The sequence below is a fragment of the Ascaphus truei genome, chromosome 7 (assembly GCF_040206685.1).
Source record: "Ascaphus truei isolate aAscTru1 chromosome 7, aAscTru1.hap1, whole genome shotgun sequence".
NCBI lineage: Eukaryota > Metazoa > Chordata > Amphibia > Anura > Ascaphidae > Ascaphus > Ascaphus truei.
This window is the reverse complement of record NC_134489.1, coordinates 27851509-27867116: the sequence shown is the minus strand read 5'-3', so window position 1 is coordinate 27867116 and position 15608 is coordinate 27851509. Positions and strand designations below refer to the sequence as shown.

The window sequence follows — 15608 nt, the reverse complement described above, 5'->3', positions numbered from 1 at the left end:
TGTATGTATGGGGGGAGGAGTGGGGGTCTTTGTGTATGAATGGGGGAGGAGGAGTGGGGGTCTTTGTGTATGTATGGGGGGGGGAGTGCGGGTCTTTGTGTATGTATGGGGGGGAGGAGTGGGGGTCTTTGTGTATGAATGGGGAGGAGGAGTGGGGGTCTTTGTGTATGTATGGGGGAGGAGGAGTGGGGGTCTTTGTGTATGTATGGGGGAGGAGGAGTGGGGGTCTTTGTGTATGGGGGGGGGAGTGGGGGTCTTTGTGTATGTATGGGGGGGAGGAGTGGGGGTCTTTGTGTATGAATGGGGGAGGAGGAGTGGGGGTCTTTGTGTATGTATGGGGGAGGAGGAGTGGGGGTCTTTGTGTATGTATGGGGGAGGAGGAGTGGGGGTCTTTGTGTATGTATGGGGGAGGAGGAGTGGGGGTCTTTGTGTATGTATGGGGGAGGAGGAGTGGGGGTCTTTGTGTATGTATGGGGGAGGAGGAGTGGGGGTCTTTGTGTATGTATGGGGAGGAGGAGTGGGGGTCTTTGTGTATGTATGGGGGAGGAGGAGTGGGGGTCTTTGTGTATGTATGGGGGAGGAGGAGTGGGGGTCTTTGTGTATGTATGGGGGAGGAGGAGTGGGGGTCTTTGTGTATGTATGGGGGGGAAGGAGTGGGGGTCTTTGTGTATGTATGGGGGGGGAGGAGTGGGGGTCTTTGTGTATGTATGGGGGGGGAGGAGTGGGGGTCTTTGTGTATGTATGGGGGGGGAGGAGTGGGGGTCTTTGTGTATGTATGGGGGGGGAGGAGTGGGGGTCTTTGTGTATGTATGGGGGGGGAGGAGTGGGGGTCTTTGTGTATGTATGAGGGGGGAGGAGTGGGGGTCTTTGTGTATGTATGGGGGGGGAGGAGTGGGGGTCTTTGTGTATGTATGGGGGGGGGGAGTGGGGGTCTTTGTGTATGTATGGGGGGGAGGAGTGGGGGTCTTTGTGTATGTATGGGGGAGGAGGAGTGGGGGTCTTTGTGTATGTATGGGGGAGGAGGAGTGGGGGTCTTTGTGTATGTATGGGGGAGGAGGAGTGGGGGTCTTTGTGTATGTATGGGGGAGGAGGAGTGGGGGTCTTTGTGTATGTATGGGGGAGGAGGAGTGGGGGTCTTTGTGTATGTATGGGGGAGGAGGAGTGGGGGTCTTTGTGTATGTATGGGGGAGGAGGAGTGGGGGTCTTTGTGTATGTATGGGGGAGGAGGAGTGGGGGTCTTTGTGTATGTATGGGGGAGGAGGAGTGGGGGTCTTTGTGTATGTATGGGGGAGGAGGAGTGGGGGTCTTTGTGTATGTATGGGGGAGGAGGAGTGGGGGTCTTTGTGTATGTATGGGGGAGGAGGAGTGGGGGTCTTTGTGTATGTATGGGGGAGGAGGAGTGGGGGTCTTTGTGTATGTATGGGGGAGGAGGAGTGGGGGTCTTTGTGTATGTATGGGGGAGGAGGAGTGGGGGTCTTTGTGTATGTATGGGGGAGGAGGAGTGGGGGTCTTTGTGTATGTATGGGGGGGAGAGTGGGGGGTCTTTGTGTATGTATGGGGGGGAGAGTGGGGGTCTTTGTGTATGTATGGGGGGGAGAGTGGGGGGTCTTTGTGTATGTATGGGGGGGAGAGTGGGGGGTCTTTGTGTATGTATGGGGGGGAGAGTGGGGGGTCTTTGTGTATGTATGGGGGGGGAGAGTGGGGGGTCTTTGTGTATGTATGGGGGGGGAGAGTGGGGGGTCTTTGTGTATGTATGGGGGGGGAGAGTGGGGGGTCTTTGTGTATGTATGGGGGGGGGAGAGTGGGGGGTCTTTGTGTATGTATGGGGGGGGGAGAGTGGGGGGTCTTTGTGTATGTATGGGGGGGAGAGTGGGGGGTCTTTGTGTATGTATGGGGGTAGAGTGGGGGGTCTTTGTGTATGTATGGGGGTAGAGTGGGGGGTCTTTGTGTATGTATGGGGGGAGAGTGGGGGGTCTTTGTGTATGTATGGGGGGAGATTGGGGGGTCTTTGTGTATGTATGGGGGGGAGAGTGGGGTCTTTGTGTATGTATGGGGGGAGGAGTGGGGTCTTTGTGTATGTATGGTGGGAGGAGTGGGGGGTCTTTGTGTATGTATGGGGGGGGTCTTTATGTATGGGGAGGGTCTTTGTGTATGTATGGGGAGGGTCTTTGTGTATGTATGGGGAGGGTCTTTGTGTATGTATGGGGAGGGTCTTTGTGTATGTATGGGGAGGGTCTTTGTGTATGTATGGGGAGGGTCTTTGTGTATGTATGGGGGGGTCTTTGTGTATGTATGGGCGGGGAGTGGGGGTCTTTGTGTATGTATGCGGGGGGGTCTTTGTATGTATGGGGGGGGAGTGGGGGTATGGGGGGAGTGGGGGTCTTTGTGTATGGGGGGATTGGGGGTCTTTGTGTATGTATGGGGAGGGGAGTGGGGGTCCTTGTGTATATATGGGGGGGAGTGGGGGGTCTTTGTGTATGTATGGGGGGAGTGGGGGTCTTTGTGTATGTATGAGGGGAGAGAAGTGGGGGGTCTTTTATAAAGTGCTCCATTCTGTAGATGTGGGTTTGAAATATTAAGTGTCCGGGAGGTTAAAATGGATCTTTCCCCATAGCCCAGGACCGTCTAAAGGTTACCATGTTAACCGCAGAAGCTAGATATTAGGTGATTTAAACAGAATAAAAGGAGGTGGACATAATCGGGGAGCAAGATACTAACCATATATGATTAACGTTCATGAACTTTATACATCATACTGTATTTGCTTATACTATTCCTCTAAACATCTACAATTTGATTATAATACTGTATGCTTACCCCAACAAGGCTACAATCTCAGAAATAGGAGTTTAAACTTTTTGATTTTGATTCGTATATCTGTAGAGTGGAGATAACCGAATTAAACACATTCAGTGACAAACAGAATGGATGTACGACCCTATCAAGTCTGCTCTAATGAGATTATGTTCACAATACCTTATTGACACAGGTGTTTGAGGACTTTAATAATATAACCTTATGTCTGTCCTAAAAGGACCCTTTAAAGGAGAATAATTACAGGACTTTGAGAGAGTTTGAAAGAGAGCGTTTGAAAGATTAAGAGAGCGTTTGAAAGATTAAGAGAGCGATTGAAAGATTAAGAGAGCGATTGAAAGATTAAGAGAGCGATTGAAAGATTAAGAGAGCGATTGAAAGATTGAGAGCGATTGAAAGATTAAGAGAGCGATTGAAAGATTAAGAGAGCGATTGAAAGATTAAGAGAGAGATTGTGAGAGATTGAGAGATTAATTATTATATATATTTTAATCTGATGTCCAGGTATAGGAAACTCGTTGACGTTGAACAGGATTTTGCAAATTTGTATTAAACTTCCTAGAGAAAATCGTTTAGTTAATATTAAAAAAAAATCAGTACAAGTTTAATGCGCGCTATATTTAAGATAGGCAGTCAGTGCAACAGAAGAGGACCAAAGATGCAAAGTTCTGGGGGGGAAGATCATGTGACCAGGCAGTCACTAGATACAATTGGTGCACTGCTATATACGGCAGGGCTCAAAAAGGGTGTGCCTGTTTCAGAAGAGGAAGGGGGTGTGACTTTGTAAATGGTTGCTATAGAAACAATGCTTGTTACATTATAATACATTAAAATGTCATTCAGAGTTGTAGCTTTTAAAAAAAATGTATTTTCTCATTGTACAGAACAGATATAAAAAACACATGTAGGATATTGCTTGGTCTGCAGCTTTAAGGTCCACTCCTTGTAATTTACATAGTAAACTCTTTGTGAGCATTCATTGCAGACATGTAAATACTTGAGTATATTTTTATACACCAATTTCAAGTTTCTAAGATGAAACATTGATTTTGTTAGTAATAACGTGATAACGTGTCAGTATATATTATGTGCTTGGAGATACTTTCTGTATGAAATGTTGATCCTTTCCATCAAACAGAAATAATGCTCCATTCATATCAACAGTGCCAGCCTGAACATGGAGCCTGAATTTGGACCAAAGGAGGAGAACGGAGAGTCATACGTAAGGAATCTTCCGGACACTCGGGGAAGGAACATTACTGTACATCCCAGCTCCAGTAAGTAATGAATACAATCTCTGAGGAAATATACAATTAATGAACCAGAAGAGAAAGAACGCAGTTTAAAGTAGCACTCTATTATCTGTAGTAGGATAGTGTGGTTGATTTAAAAATATATCTTTATTGAATTAAATGTAAAAATATTGGTTCATGGAGTGGAATAAAAAGATCAATGGACACTCTGTCTGATGACTAAGTGTTTCACATATAGTGATGACAACTTGTGTCTAATAGCTGGAACAGTGCCAGCTGTAGCAGGTCGCTACCATTGATTAGACCGCTGTTAGCAGTGTAGAGATGAGTGTCAGATGTGCTAATAGATGAGTAGTTGCATTCCCCCTGGCCAAAAGAGGAACGTAGTGTACACAGAGGCGGATTAGTTTAAAATATACAATTAGACTGAAGTACATCATATGTAGAACAAAATGTACTGTGGTATATGTATATATACACGATAGGAACTATACACAATGGATTTTACAGTTACACGTTTTGTAACTTATGACACTGGAAGGCTGCAGCACATTGAGATTCATTGCAGATTTACTGCCTTTTCTGGAACAATGTCAATTTGTGCTTCAATTGCTGTTGCTGTGACAAACACCAGGTGATGAAGGACGAATGGATATGGTTAGGTCAATGTTCTGTATAATACTAGTTGATACTCCTTGATAAAACGCCTTGGCGCAAAAAGCATAGGTGGTTCTTTTCTGCACCTCCCTCTTTTTTTTGCAAATGACCATATATATATTTTTAACAAAGTCACCCTCTGATCTTCATTTTTGGTGGTGCACCGCATCTCCATATTTTTCTTCGATTACTGGTTGAGAAGGGTGAGGAACCAACAAAAGAAATAACTGAACGCTCAACCTATTACAATGAAAAAGTATGGACTAGGGTGCAATGGGTAATGAACATACATAGAACCACAAGGTAACTCAAGGTTAACACGAAGAAACCCATATATCGGCACTCAAAGAAATTAAACAACTGTAGTTGCCTGGGATGTCAATTGTCCCACTAAGTAGGTGGAGTATAATTACTCCTGCCTAACGACACACTAGAGTGAGTAAAAGCTCACAAAACCAAAATAAAGAAATTTTATTAATTTAACCTCGACGACTTAAAATGAATACATAACAATTAAATAAAATCCCCTAGGGGGTGGTTCATGAAAAACCCAGACTGGGAAATACCAAATATGAAGTCACCTGTTAGCTAGTACTCTATGAATACACCAGATAATATTGTATAATGTCACTGGTTGGTACTATCAAACAGGATACAGATAGAATAATCAATGGCTAAACATATGTGACTCACATCAATCCCAGTCAGGAAGACGCAGAGCGCAGTGTGTGATAAGAGCTCGATGTGCATATGACCTGTATAAGTTTAAGGTGAGTAAACACACTAGATATATTATGTATTATAATTGTCATATCCAATCATCAGCTGTGTACACATGATATATGAACACATGTAATGCCCAGTGAGGCTGTTGATAGTACCAACCAGTGACATCTTATACTATATTAGTGAAAGCACTGTATGCCTGCCTGCCTGCCTGCATGCATGCCTGCCTGCCTGCCTGCCTGCCTGGATGTCCGGTGTCCCTAGGGGAAATCTGATTGGTCCCTTGGCCCGCCCCCGCACACCTCTCATTGGCCTGAGGCGGAGTGACGGGCCAAAGGACACACAGGGACACACACACAGGGACACACACACACACAGGGACACACACACACACACAGGGACACACACACACACACACACAGGGACACACACACACACACACAGGGACACACACACACACACACAGGGACACACACACACACAGGGACACACACACACACACACAGGGACACACACACACAGGGACACACACACAGGGACACACACACACACACACAGGGACACACACACACACAGGGACACACACACACACACAGGGACACACACACACACACAGGGACACACACACACAGGGACACACAGGGACACACACACACAGGGACACACACACACACACACAGGGACACACACACACACACACAGGGACACACACACACACACAGGGACACACACACACACACACACAGGGACACACACACACACAGGGACACACACAGGGACACACACACACACACACAGGGACACACACACACACACACACACACACGGACACACACACACACAGGGACACACACACACACAGGGACACACACACACACACACAATAGGGGGGGGTGTACATTAGCAGCATGTATAACCCGGGGGGGGTCTCCGCCTCTTCCTCCCCGAACATCAGCCTCCACACCCGCGTGCACCTCCTCCTCTCCCCGTGTCTCCCTGTTTCCCGCGCTTTCAGCCCCCCCCCCCCCCGGCGCCGCTACAGTCAGCGGGGGAGCGAGCGCCCGGGACACAGTGGGGGAGCGGCCACAACAAGCTGCCTCCCGCCTCAGATCCACGTGGGAGCTGCCGGACGGGTGAGTGAGCGCCCTTCACCTCCCCTCACCCCCCTTCACCCAACCCCCACCCCCCTTCACCTCCCCTCCCCCCCGGCGCCGCTACAGTCAGCGGGGGAGCGAGCGCCCGGGACACAGCGGGGGAGCGGCCACAACAAGCTGCCTCCCGCCTCAGATCCACGTGGGAGCTGCCGGACGGCTGAGGGAGCGGCCGGACGGGTGAGTGAGCGGCCGGACGGGTGAGGGAGCGGCCTTCACCTCCCCTCACCCTTCACCTCCCCTCCACCTCCCCTCCACCCCCCCTTCACCTCCTCTTCACCCCCCTTCACCCCCCCTTCAGCTCTCCTCCACCCCCCCTCCCCTCCACCCCCCACCCCCTTCACCTCCCCTCCACCCCCCCTCCACCCCCCCTTCACCTCCCCTCCACCCCCCACCCCCTTCACCTCCCCTCCACCTCCCCCCCTTTGCACCACACACAAGTAGACACACACACACACACACACACACGTAGACACACACGTAGACACACACACACGTACACACACACGCACGTAGACACACACATGTACACGTAGACACACACACATGTACACGTAGACACGTACACACACACACACACATGTACACGTATACTCACACACATGTACACGTACACACACACATGGAGACATACACTCACACACGTACACACACACGTATACACACACAGGTATACATACACATAATGTATACACACACACACGTATACACACACACGTGTGTATACACACACACACACACGTGTGTATACACACACGTGTGTGTATACACACACACATGTGTATACACACACATGTATACACACACGTGTATACACACACACGTGTATACACACACATGTGTATACACACACACATGTGTATACACACACAAACATGTTGTATGCACACAATATATACATACACACAATGTATACATACACACATGTATACATACACACACATGTATACACACACACATGTATACACACACACGTACACATGCACACACACACACATGTATACACACACACACACATACAATGTATACACACAAACATGTATACACACACACACTATCCCCAGCACCACCACATCAGCACACCGGTATCCCATGCCCCCCCAGCACACTGGCATTCTCGGCTCCCCGCCATTCCCAGCCCCCATCAACACCATCAGCACCCACACATCGCCACCTTTGCACCTCCCCCATCGGCACACCCACATCCGCACCCCCACATCAGCACCAAACCCTCCCAAATCAGCACACCGATACAATCACCATCAGTACAGCCACAGCAGCACTACCACCGCACATGGGCCGTGTGGACCACTCCCCACCCAAATGCCACACCCACACCACAAACATCCCGGGCAACGCCGGGGCTCTCAGCTAGTTATACTATATTATCTGGTGTATTAATAGAGTACTACCTAACGGGTGACTTCATATTTGGTATTTCCCAGTCAGGGTTTTTCATGAAGCACCCCCTGTGGGGATTTTATTTAATTGTTATGTATTCATTTTAAGTTGTCAAGGTAACATTAATAACATTTCTTTATTTTGGTTTTGTGAGCTTTCACTCACTCTAGTGTGTCGTTAGGCAGGAGTAATTATACTCCACCTAGTGGGACAATTGACATTTGTTTAATTTCTTTGAGTGCAGATATATGGGTTTCTTCGTGTTAACCTTGAGTTAACTTGTGGTGCTATGAGAAGGGTGAGGACCCTGTGACTCACACAGCTGGTTCACAGTGTTGAATCTAACAGTACAAATGATGTGTAAGGTCAATCTCACCCACACAGTGATATTAGACGGCGCTTTCACACAATATAGAAGTATTAATGGATCAAAGTGATATATCGGTGAACTAGTAAAAGTTTATGTTAATGACGCTCAAAAACCTCTGGTGAGGACTTGTTTCCCAAAGTCGTCTACTTCAAACAAGTCTCCAAAATCCAGAAGGAGCAGGATCATCCAAAAAAGAAGAGCATGTTATCACAGGCTCACTGGATTCTACCCACCTAACAATAGTCAATACTTATGCCCCTAATGAAAAGCAAGAATCTTTTCCAGGAGCTAACAAATTTAGTCTTCTAATTCTGTCCGTAGATTTAAATGCAATAATGGATCCAAACCTAGATAAGTTCCCCAGTCTTCCACCGCCACAAAAGATAGTTTCCTCTACTCGAGGACTTGTATCCATGACCAAGGAACTGATGTTGGTAGATTCCTGGGGATTAATGAACAATAAGGTAAAAGACGTATTTTTTTTTTTTTTTTCCACCTAAGTTATTCACGAATAGACTATATCTCTAATATTTCTTCAGCAATGATGGCCCTCTCTGCTTGGTCAGATCACTCTACACTTATAACTAAATTGGTAGGCCTCAAAAACAAGAATAAAACAAGGTTGTGGTCTTTACTGATGAACCCACATAATCTCCAATTAATGGAAGAGGAATTGGCCCAATATTTTGAAATAAATAACACCCCAGAGGTTTCCTCTTACCTTTTGGGAGGCTCATAAGTCAGTGATAAGAGGTAAGCTGATTGCCCTGGCTTCTCGTGGGGTGGGGGTAGGGAACAAAGCAAATTGAAATACTAACACAAAAATGATCAGAACTAGAATCTATCCACAAAACAAACCCCTCCTGGAAAAACTACAGGCAAATGATATCAGTAAGAGGCCAACTAAATCTTTTGTTGGTAACAAACGCAGAAAGAGCTATAAGATGGACTCAACAGAAATATTACAAAAAAAAGCAACAAGGCAGACAGAAAGCTGGCACGCAAGTTAAAGAAAAAACAAGTTAAAGCTAAAATTCATAACATTTACACCAAAAATGGCTTGGTATCCCATAACCCCAAAATTATAAGTGACGCATTTAAAGAATACTATACGTCCCATTACAATTGATCTGGCCCAGGGGAGACTCGGCTATAAATAAAAGGGCAAAAAGGCAATTAAATCCCTGAAAATTGGGAAGTCCCCTGGTCCGGATGGATTTTCTATTCTTTACTACAAGAAGTTTTGCACAACCCGTCTCACATTCCTAACCAAGATATTTAATGAGATGCTCCTTGGCCTTTCCCCCTCCTAGAGATATGCTACGAGCAACCATAGTGTTAATCCCAAAAGAAGGAAAAGACCCTCTAATGTGCGCTAGTTACAGACCTATTTCTCTGTTAAATACAGACCTAAAACTATATGCAAACATTTTGGACAATTGTTAAACAGTATTCTTCTCCCTAGATTGGGCCATCCGGATCAGGTGGGGTTTGTTCTGGGCAGACAAGCCCTTGATAATACAAGGACGGTGAATTTAATACATGTGGCAAAACAAACATGCTCATCTCTATTACACTCATTGGAGACAGAAAAAGCGTTTGACAGATTAGATTGGCAGTTTATGACTGCCACTCTTTCAGATGGGATTCACACCAAAAATTTTAAATAGCATAAACACACTATACTCCACCCCAATGGCCATAGTGAAACCAAACAACTCTTTGTCTAATCCTTTCCCAATATTAAATGGAACTAGGTGTCCGCTATCCCCTTTGCTGTTTGCCTTGGCCATAGAACCATTGGCCTGCAAGATAAGAATGAATCCCAATATTGCGGGTATTTCTGTTGGAAAGGAGGAATTCAAGATGGCTCTTTTTGCGGATGACATACTATTGACGCTCTCAAAACCTCTTACTACTTTTCCAAGTTTTATTAGAATTCGGTTCTCTTTCGGGTTATAAAATTAATCATTCCAAATCTATGGCCCTTAGTTTAAATCTGCCTAAAGATATGGTAAAATTACTCCAACTCAATTTCGACTTTAAATGGAATTCTGAACCACATTAAATATTATGGGGTCCAAATAACAAAAGATTACTCGACTTTATATAACACAAATTTTAAACCCTTCTTCGACCAAATAGCAAAGGATTTGGCCACTTGGAATCCGTATATCATATCCTGGTTTGGAGGATAGCCAGTATTAAAATGAATATTCTACCTAGACTCCTATCTTTTCCAAACTCTCCCAGTTAACATCTGCCAGAAAAGACCTAAATAAAAGAAAATAATGACATTTGTTTGGCAAAATAGCCCCCCTAGAGTCCGCAAAGATATTATTCTCTAAATTTAAGTCAGAAGGAGGCTTAGCCCTCCCAAATCTACAAAACTATTACAGAGCTGCACAATTAGGGCAACTAATTAGTTGGCATAAGAATCTCCTCTGGCTTAATAGAAAAATGTAGACCAGCTGAGATTTATAAGAACCCGGTGATATCATTTGACTGTAATATCTGGGATTCCCTTTAAATCTGGGTTCCAACTAACCGGTATCCCATCCCTTATGCAACCTCTGTTTTCAGACCCCTCTCTTCCTTTTTACACTGGTAACCCGCAAACCAACCCTTGGGTCCAAAAAGGACTCTTAAGAGTTAATGATATTCTTATTCAAAGGAAAGTCCCTTTATTCGCCTCGCTCCAAACAAATCATGATATTCTCTCTTATGAATTTTTCAGATTTCTCCTGGTTAGACACTATATTCAATCTATCTACAAACCAGAACGATCCCATGTTTTAACCTTTTATATGAGGATTGGTGTCTACCCCAGCCCCTTACAAAAAGGGCATTATCTCCAGAATATACCATAGTTTGACCCCTATCAAAAGCAGCCAAACCCCCTGATAATTATATGGTATCCTGGGAAAAGGAGTTGAACATCAGTTTAGATCTTGATATCTGGGAAGCCGCCTCCAAAAATTCATCGTGCGTTGTGATTAAGGAGAATATTTACAAGTTAATATTCAGATGGTATGACTCCTACCAGGTTACTCTTTTCTCCCTGGTGTTTCCCCATTGTGTTGGCGTGGTTGTGGTGAAATGCGGAATATACTGCATATATTTTTTTGTCATGTCCCAAAATCCAAGAAACATGGAGGGAAGTGTTTGCCCTAATACACAGGAATCGCCTTATCGCCCAGAAATACACATTTTTCTGAAACAGTGTACACTATATATATATATATATATATATATATATTCTCTTTTTTTTGGGTGATCCTGCTCCTTGTGGATTTTGTGGAGAGTTGTAAGGTCAATCTCAGTCAGCGAAAAGGAAAAAGTGGGCACTAGTTCAGAATGATTAGTAACGAATCTTAATGCACATCATCCACCCTGTATCACTAAATAAATTCCATCACAGATAAAATAGTGAGAGCTTACTGACTTCTGAAAAAATGTGAGCGCAAATGTTTAACTTTGCTTACATAGAAGTACAGTTCATTTGATGGAAAGGCAATGGTTTAAAAATAATGTATCCTGATTTTTTACTTTTTTTTCTTCTTCTTCTTCCCCTCTGACCGTGTATTTCTTTATAGCAGATTGTGTTTATGTAACTGGAAACAAGCAAAAAGAATCACAGGAAGAGAACATTCTCCAACATGCACAGGAAAACTGCATGAACACAAGGAAACAGAGAGACTCTACTGGAAACTCACCAGAGGAATCTACTTCATGTGCAGGGCAAAATATTGCAGCTGCTAATATGCATAGTTCAGACGAAAGTATAGTGACCAAGTATATATGTGATAATAGAAATTGTGACACATCCGTGCAAGAAAATACCTACCAATGCATTGAAAGTAGCAAAACCAATTGGGACGAATCCAAATCTACAATTCAACCCACACTCCACAAGGGACAGAAACAGTTTGCATGTACAGAATGTGGCAAAAGTTTTAGTTACAGATCATATCTTGTTATACACCAGAGAACGCACACAGGGGAGAGACCTTATGTATGTTCTGAATGTGGGAAAAGCTATAGTCGTAGTACCCACCTTGTTGTACATCAGAGAAAACACAGAGGCGAGACGCCATTTCCATGTTCTGAATGTGAAAAAAGCTTTACTAGCAGTGCAGCGCTTGTTACACACTTGTCTACCCACGATGGTGGGGGGCTGGATACATATAGATATGCATGTAATGAATGCGGCAAAAGTTTTTCCTCTAGCTCAAGTCGTCTTAAGCACCATAGGACCCATATTGGAGAGAAGTCACACTTATGTAATGAATGTGGGAAACGATTCACTAGCAGAGACACCCTTACTGTACACATGAGAATCCATACAGGAGAGAACTTATACAGATGCACCAATTGTGGTAAAGACTTTACTACCAAATCCTTGCTTGTTATACACGAAAGGACCCATACTGGAGAAAAACCTTTTGTTTGTACTGAATGTAAGAAAGGCTTTAATACCAAAGGCTCTCTTACTATACACAAAAGAATGCACACAGGAGAGAAGCCATATACATGCACTGAATGTAAGAGAACCTTCACTAGCCGCTCCAATCTTGTTATACACAGGCGAACCCACACAGGAGAGAAGCCGTATACCTGTAATGAATGTGGGAAAGGCTTTATTGAGAGCTCAAGTCTTATTAAACACCAGGCAGCTCATACAGGAGAGTGGCCGTATGCATGTAATGAATGTGGGAAAGGCTTTTTTAAGAGCTCAACTCTTATTAAACACCAGGCAGCTCATACAGGAGAGAGGCCGTATGCCTGCACTGCATGTGGAAAACGGTTTATTTATAAATCAAATCTTCGAGTGCACGAGAGAACACACACAGGAGAGAGGCCGTATGCATGCTCTGAATGTGGGAAGAGTTTTAGTCGAAAGGACCAGCTTGTTACACACCAGAAAATTCATACAAGAATCAGGCCAAATGTATGCTCTGAGTGAAGCTAAGTAGAATTGGGAGGTCTTCAACTAAATCTTTGACAGACTCATGTGGTCAATAAGTTACTACAACCTACAACCCATCTCACAGTTAAATGAAAGAAACAAGAAGTTGATGTAAGGCAGTAGCTTACTTAAGGCAGTTCAAATACATTTGAACCTTTCATTTTGCAATGATCACATACTGTAGGAAAAAATCTTGCATTAAGATATTGTTGTATTCACATACAGCATGAAGTCTGATACTTTGGCTATTTCCATCTTGTTTTAACTCTTGTTAATATGTTGCTATGTATTAAACCATATTGAAATAGATCATATGGAAACTAATCTGTTAAGTGTACTAATGTTAACAACAAAACAGAGACAAAACACATTCTCTTTACATTTTAACTACTGTAAAAACTGATTTTCTTGCTAATTTCAATGCTATCAAATTATACTTACATTTATTTTTTCACTAATAAAACTAATGAATGAGATTTTTCTTTTCTTGTTTTGAAAAAACCTGTAGTCGGGCTCACGATAAGGGGTATTGGAGTTCAATCCGGCATTAACTGTCATTGACTTGAAAGCTCAAGCGCCGATACTGCCCCCTCTATATTGTCAAGGCACAAACAAAAAGTTTCATTTTTATTTAAAACAATAAAGACTTTATTAATGCTTAAAGATCAGTTCCTCCTTGGATTAATTTGAACAATGTTACATTTTATAGGCTAATGTGTTGAACGACACAAATCAGGCAAGTAGATGTATTTTCAAATTTGTTTTAAACTTTTTAATCACTCCACATTAACCAATTAAGTTTAATGGTTTTTACTCAATCGTTTTAGGGAACTGGGAAAAGCGTGAATAAAAAATACAATCTGAAGGTTAAAGTGCAGAATAACAAATGAGTTTATTTGCGTTCAGGTGCACACAGGAGACCGCTTATAAACAAAAAGCTCTCTGACAGGTATAAGGCCTACAAGACATATTTATACCCTAATACTAAAGCTCACGTCCCCTAGACAAAGAGCGTGATGCTCGAAGCGCGTTGGTGGGGGCCACTTGGGCTCCGTTTATGTAATTGATGCATTAAATATTTTTTCTCTTATGGGACAAACTCGCCTGCAATATTTTTTCTCACTGGCTTAAGTAGTGCTCCAACTTTCCTGTTACTCACTGGCTCAAGTAGTGCTCCAACTTTCCTGTTACTCATGTGGATGCTGTAGAAAAACGGAAGCACACACCTGCGGAGTAAAATCACACAGAAGAACATACAAATGTGAGTTTATTACTCGTGTCTTTACACACCATATAATAATTATGCACATCGATGCATATATGTCTGGACACTAGCATGTGGGAATTCTTACAACAGTGATGGTGGAATTCCATCCAGCTATTCGAATAATAGTGGGTTAGTGGTGTCATTACTACTTGGAACATTGGTCTGTCTAATATATATATATATATATATATCTATCTTCAAGTACCTTTGCTTATACTGTACCAGCTATTGCTTCTATGTTAAAGCACCATACAGCTTTTTTTCTTATTCCCTTTATGAGGTGGCTTGTGCATCATTACATATGCGCATAAACAAATATGAATATGAGAACATTAATTCAATAACATAATTGTATAAGAATAACAAATTAATTGAGTCAGCTAGAAAATCATTATGCAAGCTCGTAACCTTTCCTCTACATACGTCGGGGTCTGCTATGTTTGTGTATTTTTACAGGGGTACATTTGACCATGAGACCCTTCCCCTGTATTTCTACCACTTTAAATGTGGGAAGTGACTGTTATCTTTATTCTAGTTTCACAACCGCTTATCTTCTCTTCAAGGTTTGCACCTACCTCGATGACTTATTATCAACAAAATGTTCTGAGAGCAAAAGAAGAAAAAGAAAAATATTTATTTTAAAACTCAAACTTTCATTCCATGCAGCTTTCATGCAGACAGAAGACAAAATGGATGACACACAAAAATGACTGCTTAGATCCTAGTGCTGTTTAATTCAGACAACCCCCCCTTTATGTCACACTCTCAACTTTCTCAACTGTTTACGCAGTTCCAGCAGATTGTTGATCCAAGTCTTTCTATTGTGTCAACTGTCAATAGGTCTCTTGATAGAGACTCAGTGGAAACAAATATGCTGGTCTGTGTCAAAAGTGTAGACACAGATATCATACAATGTATCAATCAAGTACGCAACACAGCACACATTAACAGACGTGATTTGACTTGCTGAACTGTGTGATTTGAGATATTAAACTCACAT

General features: G+C 43.5%; 1 protein-coding gene across 1 annotated transcript in view; it reads left to right on the top strand.

Moving 5' to 3' along the window:
- Positions 1–14541, top strand: part of LOC142499930 (uncharacterized) — a 51749-nt gene extending 37208 nt beyond the window's left edge. The window contains exons 8-9 of the mRNA XM_075609985.1: positions 3979–4091; positions 11969–14541. Of these exons, the coding sequence (XP_075466100.1) occupies positions 3979–4091; positions 11969–13338 (1483 nt within the window). The 3' untranslated portion in view covers positions 13339–14541. The remainder of the gene's footprint in view (positions 1–3978; positions 4092–11968) is intronic.
- The last annotated feature ends 1067 nt before the right edge of the window (positions 14542–15608 follow it).